General features: G+C 39.0%; 1 protein-coding gene across 23 annotated transcripts in view; it reads left to right on the top strand.

Moving 5' to 3' along the window:
* The first annotated feature begins 383 nt into the window (after positions 1–383).
* The window catches only part of FIP1L1 (factor interacting with PAPOLA and CPSF1), an 85,775-nt gene continuing 77,060 nt past the window's right edge, over positions 384–9,098 (top strand). For 9 of the 23 annotated variants that reach the window (XM_073017386.1, XM_073017385.1, XM_073017380.1 and 6 more), the window contains exons 1-3: positions 387–676; positions 1,971–2,010; positions 7,857–7,914. In XM_073017386.1, coding sequence (XP_072873487.1) covers positions 592–676; positions 1,971–2,010; positions 7,857–7,914 — 183 coding nt within the window. In that variant the 5' untranslated portion in view covers positions 387–591. Of the gene's footprint in view, positions 677–1,818; positions 1,864–1,970; positions 2,011–7,856; positions 7,915–9,098 lie in introns of all 23 variants that reach the window. The other 14 variants (XM_073017384.1, XM_073017382.1, XM_073017376.1 and 11 more) reach the window with 5 other exon arrangements.

Below are 9,098 nucleotides of genomic sequence, written 5' to 3'. Positions count from 1 at the left end.
TAATTTTTCAAGAAATAGTACTGACTGTGATTTCTTCTCCATTCAGTGAGGAAAGGGAGTGACAGGTAATGATTCTGTTTCAAGGCTGATTAAAGAATAAAAGGCGGCCTTTCGGAAGATTAAAAAGCAAAGAAAAGGCTGAGAAGAAAGAGTACGAAGAGTGGAAGGGAACAATGGTGTACTCGCTAGCAATGGCAATACGGGTTATTAAAGGGCAGGGTGGGGGCGGGGAACCCTGGACGACTCAGGATGCAACGAGAGGAAGCCACGCTAAACAGCAAAGCGGGATCCTAGAGGGGCGGGGCCCACCTCAGCGCGCAGGCGCAACCAGGCCCAGGTGGCCGCCGCCGCGGAAGCGAAGCCACCTATAGACGCCGAGCCGCTTGGGTCTGCTGCGCATGCGCAGGCGGATCCGCGCTGGAGTCTTCATCTTTGCCACCGCTGCTGCCGCCTTCCTGGGATTTGAGTCTCGAGCTTTCTTCGTTCGCTAGCCGGCGGGTTCGCGCCCTTCTCGCGCCCCGGGGCTGAGAGGCTGGGAAGGGGTTGGAGGGGGCTGTTGATCGCCGCGTTTAAGTTGCGCTCGGGGCGGCCATGTCGGCCGGCGAGGTCGAGCGCCTAGTGTCGGAGCTGAGCGGCGGGACCGGAGGGGATGAGGAGGAAGAGTGGCTCTATGGCGGTACGAAACTTCCTGTCCCTGTCTCTTTCTCGGGTTCTCTTAGGCCTCCCCTCTTGGCCCTCAAACGGCCGGCGTTCCGGCCCCTCGCGCCGCCCCTTCGGGCCTCTGGTTGGGAGTCCTGTCCGGCCTGACTTAGGCCGAGCGCAGCGTGCGCGTGCCCCCCGCTCCCGCGGCGGTCTCCCGCCTGGCCCAAGCCCACTATACGCACCCACCCTGCGGCGGCCGGGCAGGGCTGGGGGGCTGTGACTGGTCCCGGCCCCCGGCTTCGCCGTGCTTTCCCCGGGGCGCCTCGGTCGCCTCGCTGCTGTGCTCTTTACCCTTGTTTTTTTCTGTCGATTCTGAGGTGGTGGTTTTTTGTGTCTGTTTTTGCCCCGTGGCCTTAGGGTGCCCTTCCTGTCCCTTCTTTCAGAAACAGTCATTCTGTAATAATAGCGAAATAAAGTTAATGCTGTACAACTAACGTCTTGTTTCTTGATGGTCAGTTTGTATGGAATGCACCTGCAAGGGTACCTCCTTGTCTGAAAGTCGTGCTTTAAAAATAATTAATTAAGAGAGAGAGAGAGAAAGATGGCCCATAAAGAAAACCCTGAATGTCTCCTGTATTAAGGTGAAGTTTTTCTTTTTTAAGAGACTGCCGTTTAACCTACATCATGGAGGTATCTCATGACCTTTCGGCTTATAGTTTTCAGTGTCATCTCATATATTTCTTTTTCTCAAAATAAATTTAATGCATCATGTACTTCTCTCTAGAAGGGACATCTGGTTTTTAACTTTCGTTAATTCATAATCCCTTCTTGCCTGTTTTGAAACTTAATGTTTGTTCCTTGCCTAAAACATACATTCTTGATTGTCTTTAGAATAGAATAGTAAAAGTGCACATTGGGCACCACGCAGGCCCTTGATGATGTAACTTTGATAAACTTGTAAAAAAAAAAAAACAAACATTATCTTTGGTGGCAAGATTTAGCATTAGTCTTTGAAATGTGAATGTGTAGGATTTCTTTTACAAAGATCTGGAAATCTTCAGTACCTCTTAAGTTTAAGCTTATTTTTATACCAGTAAAGTCTGATTTTTTTTTTTCCATAAAATACGTATCTTGTTAAGTAATTATAAGGTGATCTAACTTTGGATGTGCTTATAGGCCCATGGGACGTGCATGTGCACAGTGATTTGACAAAGGACCTAGGTTAGTGCTTGTGATGATCACTTCAGATTTTCATAATACTAGTTTCTTTAAGAGTGGTTTCTTTATTTTGTTTGCTTATTTATTTATTTGTTTATTTTACTTGGTAGATGAAAATGAAGTTGAAAGGCCAGAAGAAGAAAATGCCAGGTTAGTGAAATTTTCTGTTGATGCCTATTACACAGATTGTGTGATACAATGGTTCTGCCAATTGTCAAAATTATTTTCTTACAATCATTGGCGTCATTACAACACTTACAACATTTTGGAGGACATCGAATCCTTTAAAGGTTATTCCAGTTTCAGGACCTAATCTTATGCCAATTCTGTTTGTTGATAGTTTAAAGGACAAAGTTTTTGAACTTAGGATTGGGCTATTTTACACTGTTAAGTAACTTGTTACTCTTAAGTGACTTCAGTAGTGAAGTATACAGTATAATCATTAAGCTACCGATAAAAATATTTTAACTTAATTGAAAATGTTTTTAAGTAAATCAGGAACACTCCAAACTACTGCTTTTCCAGTTTATTAACATTTTTGATGGTATAATGGCACTTTGGTTGTAATTTCAATGCTATGTATTATTTACATTCAAAATGTAATTAGCTGATTTGTTATAAGATTTCTTTGTTAGATTATAAGAAAGATGTAAGTATTTGGTTATAGAACATATACAGGGAGTCAGAATTTTACCCCGAATTTCAGAAAACAACCCATGCAAAGAAGTACATGGAGATGTCAGCTTTACCCTGACCACTTGCATTAGTGTCAGTAATGGAGAGGTAGGTAGAAGATTTTAAAGAATATTTGGGTTTAAAAAGTGGAAGATATACCACTTCATACCGAGTAAGCTGCAATCAGAAAGATAAAACAGGTGTTGGTGAGGATATGGAGAAATAAAACCCTCATACACTTCTGGTGGGATTGTAAAATGGTGCAGCTGCTTTGAAGAACAGCCTGGCCATTTTCTCAAATGGTGAAACATGGAGTTACCATATGAGCCCTCCACCTTAGAGAAATGAAAAACATTCACACAAAAACTTGTACGTGAATATTCATAGCAGCATTGTTAATAGAAAATGGAAAAAAAAACCTCTCAGCTGCATCAACTGATGAATGGATAGATTAAGTGTGTTATATCCATACAGTGGAATATTATTTGGCAGGGAAAATAAAATGAAGTACTGGTAGAAGTTACAATATGGACGAACCTTGCAAATATGCAAGTGAAGCCGGTCCATAGAGACAGATTACTGGTTGCTAAGAGTTGGGTGAGTGAGTGCTGATGTATACAGAGTTCCTTTTGGGAGTGATGCATATATTCTGGAATTAGATAGTTGTGATGGTTGGACTATGTGAACATATTAAAACTCAGTGGTCCTGTTTGAATGGATAGATTGTGTAATATGTGAATTGCATCTCAAAGCTGTTAACAACAAAAAATGAATAGAGGGAAAAAGTGAGAAATGGAAGTAGAAATAGCTTAGGAGGAGCTGAAACTACAGTTCAACTTCCTTACCCAAAAAATCTCCTATAGTCTTTTCACTCATTGATATATTATCTGAAATCTTATTTCATTTTAAAATTTATGTATTCAACTCAGTTCCTAATTCAGATCTCAACCACAAAGTTGAGATTAGTTTTAATTTATATTGTGAATGTGATTGAATATTTCTTTATATCCATTCCTTCAGTTGGTCAAGAAATTAATTACAGGGTACAGTTTTACAATCAAATGTATTTCTCTCTATGATCATCTTTATCCCATTGATTTTTATTTTTTTATTTTTTATTTATTTATTTATTATTATTATACTTTAAGTTCTAGGGTACATGTGCATAATGTGCAGGTTTGTTACATATGTATACTTGTGCCATGTTGGCGTGCTGCACCCATCAACTCGTCAGCACCCATCAACTCGTCATTTACATCAGGTATAACTCCCAATGCAGTCCCTCCCTCCTCCCTCCTCCCCCCTCCCCATGATAGGCCCCGGTGTGTGATGTCCCCGTTCCCGAGTCCAAGTGATCTCATTGTTCAGTTCCCGCCTATGAGTGAGAACATGCAGTGTTTGGTTTTCTGTTCTTGTGATAGTTTGCTAAGAATGATGGTTTCCAGCTGCATCCATGTCTCTACAAAGGACACAAACTCATCCTTTTTTATGGCTGCATAGTATTCCATGGTGTATATGTGCCACATTTTCTTAATCCAGTCTGTCACTGATGGACATTTGGGTTGATTCCAAGTCTTTGCTATTGTGAATAGTGCCGCAATACACATACGTGTGCATGTGTCTTTATAGCAGCATGATTTATAATCCTTTGGGTATATCCCCAGTAATGGGATGGCTGGGTCATATGGTACATCTAGTTCTAGATCCTTGAGGAATCGCCATACTGTTTTCCATAATGGTTGAACTAGTTTACAATCCCACCAACAGTGTAAAAGTATTCCTATTTCTCCACATCCTCTCCAGCACCTGTTGTTTCCTGACTTTTGAATGATCGCCATTCTAACTGGTGTGAGATGGTATCTCATTGTGGTTTTGATTTGCATTTCTCTGATGGCCAATGATGATGAGCATTTTTTCATGTGTCTGTTGGCTGTATGAATGTCTTCTTTTGAGAAGTGTCTGTTCATATCCTTTGCCCACTTTTTGATGGGGTTGTTTGTTTTTTTCTTGTAAATTTGTTTGAGGTCTTTGTAGGTTCTGGATATTAGCCCTTTGTCAGATGAGTAGATTGCAAAAATGTTCTCCCATTCTGTAGGTTGCCTGTTCACTCTGATGGTAGTTTCTTTTGCTGTGCAGAAGCTCTTTAGTTTAATGAGATCCCATTTGTCAATTTTGGCTTTTGCTGCTGTTGCTTTTGTGTTTTAGACATGAAGTCTTTGCCCATGCCTACGTCCTGAATGGTACTACCTAGGTTTTCCTCTAAGGTTTTTATGGTATTAGGTCTAACATTTAAGTCTCTAATCCATCTTGAATTAATTTTTGTATAAGGAGTAAGGAAAGGATCCAGTTTCAGCTTTCTACTTATGGCTAGCCAATTTTCCCAGCACCATTTATTAAATAGGGACTCCTTTCCCCATTTCTTGTTTCTCTCAGGTTTGTCAAAGATCAGATGGCTGTAGATGTGTGGTATTATTTCTGAGGACTCGATTCTGTTCCATTGGTCTATATCTCTGTTTTGGTACCAGTACCATGCTGTTTTGGTTACTGTAGCCTTGTAGTATAGTTTGAAGTCAGGTAGCGTAATGCCTCCAGCTTTGTTCTTTTGACTTAGGATTGTCTTGGCAATGCGGGGTCTTTTTTGGTTCCATATGAACTTGAAAGCAGTTTTTTCCAATTCTGTGAAGAAACTCATTGGTAGCTTGATGGGGATGGCATTGAATCTATAAATAACCTTGGGCAGTATGGCCATTTTCACGATATTGATTTTTCCTATCCATGAGCATGGTATGTTCTTCCATTTGTTTGTGTCCTCTTTGATTTCACTGAGCAGTGGTTTGTAGTTCTCCTTGAAGAGGTCCTTTACGTCCCTTGTAAGTTGGATTCCTAGGTATTTTATTCTCTTTGAAGCAATTGTGAATGGAAGTTCATTCATGATTTGACTCTCTGTTTGTTACTGGTGTATAAGAATGCTTGTGATTTTTGCACATTAATTTTGTATCCTGAGACTTTGCTGAAGTTGCTTATCAGCTTAAGGAGATTTTGGGCTGAGACGATGGGGTTTTCTAAATATACAATCATGTCATCTACAAACAGGGACAATTTGACTTCTTTTCCTAACTGAATCCCCTTGATTTCTTTCTCTTGCCTGATTGCCCTAGCCAGAACTTCCAACACTATGTTGAATAGGAGTGGTGAGAGAGGGCATCCCTGTGTTGTGCCAGTTTTCAAAGGGAATTTTTCCAGTTTTTGCCCATTCAGTATGATATTGGCTGTGGGTTTGTCATAAATAGCTCTTATTATTTTGAGGTACGTTATTTTAAAATCTTATTTTCTGATCAAACGTTCTTTAATTTTAATTCTGCAATACGCAACTTGGCTGAAATTATTGGAGGGAACCTTCTACTTTCCCTGAGTCTCACTGTCAACATAGCTTTATATTCCTTTCTACAACTTCATTTGGGGAGCCACTGAGTTGATTTCATCCTATGGGGGAGAAAACAAATTCCTTTACAGTGTTATTTTTCTAGAAAAAGCTTAAAATTTTGTCATGTTTCTAACATTCTCATGGTGATAGAAAATTAAAACTTCTAAAAGAGTAGGCCTATTGAAGAAAGGAACTCTGCCAAACATACTGCTATCTGGCTTGGTACATCACTGCATTGCTCTACCTAAGTTCCTGCTGTTAGAATTTGCCCCAGTTTCCTACTGACAGGCTCATTGCTGAAGCCTCAGTTTTTCTTAAACATTGCATTGCAGTCTCCAATTGTGTTATATCTACCCAAGTTTTGACTAAAGAAAGGATACTGTTTTGTGACATAGAAAGCAAATGGGACTTGTTTCTGGCTACCGAGAAGCTTATTTCAGCAGGAGGTAAATGTACTGAACAATTACAGCTGCATATTTGTTTTCTTGAAGCAAGCAGTGGAACAATGAAAATTTAACAGTTAGGTTTTGACTTTTTATCTTTCATTTTGCTTTATTTGGTGATTGTGCTATAAAATGCCACTGTAAAGATCAAATTGATTTACATAGAAACTACCCGACAGAAAGTGCAGTTTAGAAGAGATTAGCAGAAATCTAATGGAAAGTGCTCTGAACTGTGTCAACATCTGGACATTTTTGTTAAGAATGCTACTAAATAATTTAGAAAGTTGGGCCAAATCAGCTACTTGCTTTGTACTTCAATTTTCTTATCTGTGAAATGAGGTGATGGTTAATTCCCACTGTTGAAATTTTAATTACTAAAAAATGTAAGAAACCAATTACGCTATGGTACTACTGGAAGTGTTATTTGCTGGTAAATGACCATATGCTTGAGTTTCATGGGAATGTGAATGTTTTATTGTTGCATACCAGTTTTGTTGTGAAAAGACAAGTTCAAGTATTAACTGGTCTTAAAGTAATTACTTTTGACATTCATGAGAATTAGCTCCTTATTAATATCAAATTGGAGAACAACCTTGAATGAAGATACTTTTTTTAATCTTAAAATTTTATTTTTTATTCAATAAAGGACGTATCTTCAGTAAGATTGATAACACAGAGAACCAAGAAGAAGCGTGTATGTTAACTGAATACTGAAAGAGTTAATGTGATTATACCTCAAATCTGAGTTCTTGAACACCAAGGAAAAGAGGAAACTGTATTACGTAGGTCTGGGTAGTGATAGTAGTAGTACATGGTACAACAGTGGATGTTCAGTAAAGATTTAGGATAATTAAAATTGATTAAGTTTGTCATATAGTTTTAAAATGTGTATAAAGCTTGAATTTCAGCCCACCATCAAATTATAAATCATTAATTGCGTTCTTTTTTTTTTTTTTTTTTTTTGAGACAGCCTCTCACTCTTGCCCAGGCTAGGGTGCAGTGGCATGATCACAGCAACCTCCACCTGCCAGGTTCAAGCCATTGTCTGCCTCACCCTCCGAGTAGCTGGTTTTACAGTCGCCCACCACAATGCCTGGCTAATTTTTTTTTTTATGTTTTTAGTAGAGGTGGCGGTTTTCTCATCTTGGCTAGGCTGGTCTTGAACTCCTGACCTCATGATCCACCCGCCTCAGCCTCCCAAAGTGCTGGGAGTACAGGTGTGAGCTCCTGCGCCCAGCCTGGCATTTGCATTCTACTTACAATGTTGAGTACTTGTTTTATGCAAGTTACTAGAAATAACAGGGAATACGATAGTCAGATTTTACCATTACTGTCTCCAGTGGAGACAATAATTTTAGGGACTTTATTAGATGTAGCTTAGAAATGCTAATATAACCTATCTGCACTTCGGAAGAGTAATGCCTGACGTGTATACTTATTTTTGTTGTTTGTAGTGCTAATCCTCCATCTGGAATTGAAGATGAAACTGCCGAAAATGGTGTACCAAAACCGGTAACATAAGGCTTTGAAATCCAGTTACTTTCCCGATACAGATCTTTATCAATAGCTTCACAGTTTACGTAGAAAACAAGCTGACATTTTACATTACCTTCAGTATCCTATGTTATGTGACCCTTTCTTATATCTCCTACTGCATCTGGTGCTATCAAAAACATATATAGGAATTAGCAAGGAGGAAAAGAAATAGTAGAAAGACGTCAGAGGAAAATAGTATGTGCAAAGGCTTGATGTTTATTGCTTTCAAGGAACTGAATGGTTATACATCTACTGAATATAGTGTGCCTGGTTTTCAGAGCAAGTTTTGAGTCCCACAGCCTTTGAATGTTGTGATTTTTTAGCAGTGCTTTTTAATGTATGTGACAGTCCCTGACTGCATGCCTGCATGCCTTTGATGCTTTGTGAGGTGAACGTATCACTGGTCCTATGAATATTTGTACTTTTTAATCCTATAAAAAGAAGGAAGTTACTGTTCTGCAAGTTTGTAGTTGTGTGCAAAAAGTATTTTGCATATGTCATCTATTTATTTACTATGATGTGATTAAGCACAAAATAGCCTTTAAGAGCCAAAGTAAAATCTTCACAAATGTAGAATTTGCATGTAGGGCCTCTTCTAGGTATACAAAAATACCAAGAATAATTGAGCTTCTACTTAACTATTTGGTACTTCTTATGTTTTGGGTTTTTTAAAATTCTTTAATTGATTTGGTACTTTTTATTTGTGACATTGTGAATCTTAAAATTGTTTTCCTCTTAGATTCTTTTTTTGCCAAGAATTCTCAAATATGTATTTTTTATAATTTTATCTTGTAGATATCTTAGTAAGTTGCTTTAGATCCTTTTTGCAAGAGGGGCAGATATAATAGTAAAAAAAAAAATATGAGGTGTTGTTTACCAAAAGGAGATGATACCAAAAAAGATTTCATTTCTTTATTCATAGTCTTATCCTTTTTATTATGTAGAACATCAAAATTATGAGTTGAAATAGGTGGCAGCATTATAAGCTTGTAACTTTTAAATTATATCTCAAAAAAATACAGAGTGGGGCCGGGTGCAGTGGCTCACACCTGTAATTCCAGCACTTTGGGAGGCCAAGACGAGTGGATCGCCTGAGGTCAGGAGTTCGAGGCCAGCCTGGCCAACATGGTGAAACCCTGTCTCTGCTAAAAATACAAAAA

This window comes from Chlorocebus sabaeus, chromosome 7 (genome assembly GCF_047675955.1).
Source record: "Chlorocebus sabaeus isolate Y175 chromosome 7, mChlSab1.0.hap1, whole genome shotgun sequence".
Taxonomy (NCBI): domain Eukaryota; kingdom Metazoa; phylum Chordata; class Mammalia; order Primates; family Cercopithecidae; genus Chlorocebus; species Chlorocebus sabaeus.
This window is presented reverse-complemented; position numbering and strand designations above follow the sequence as displayed.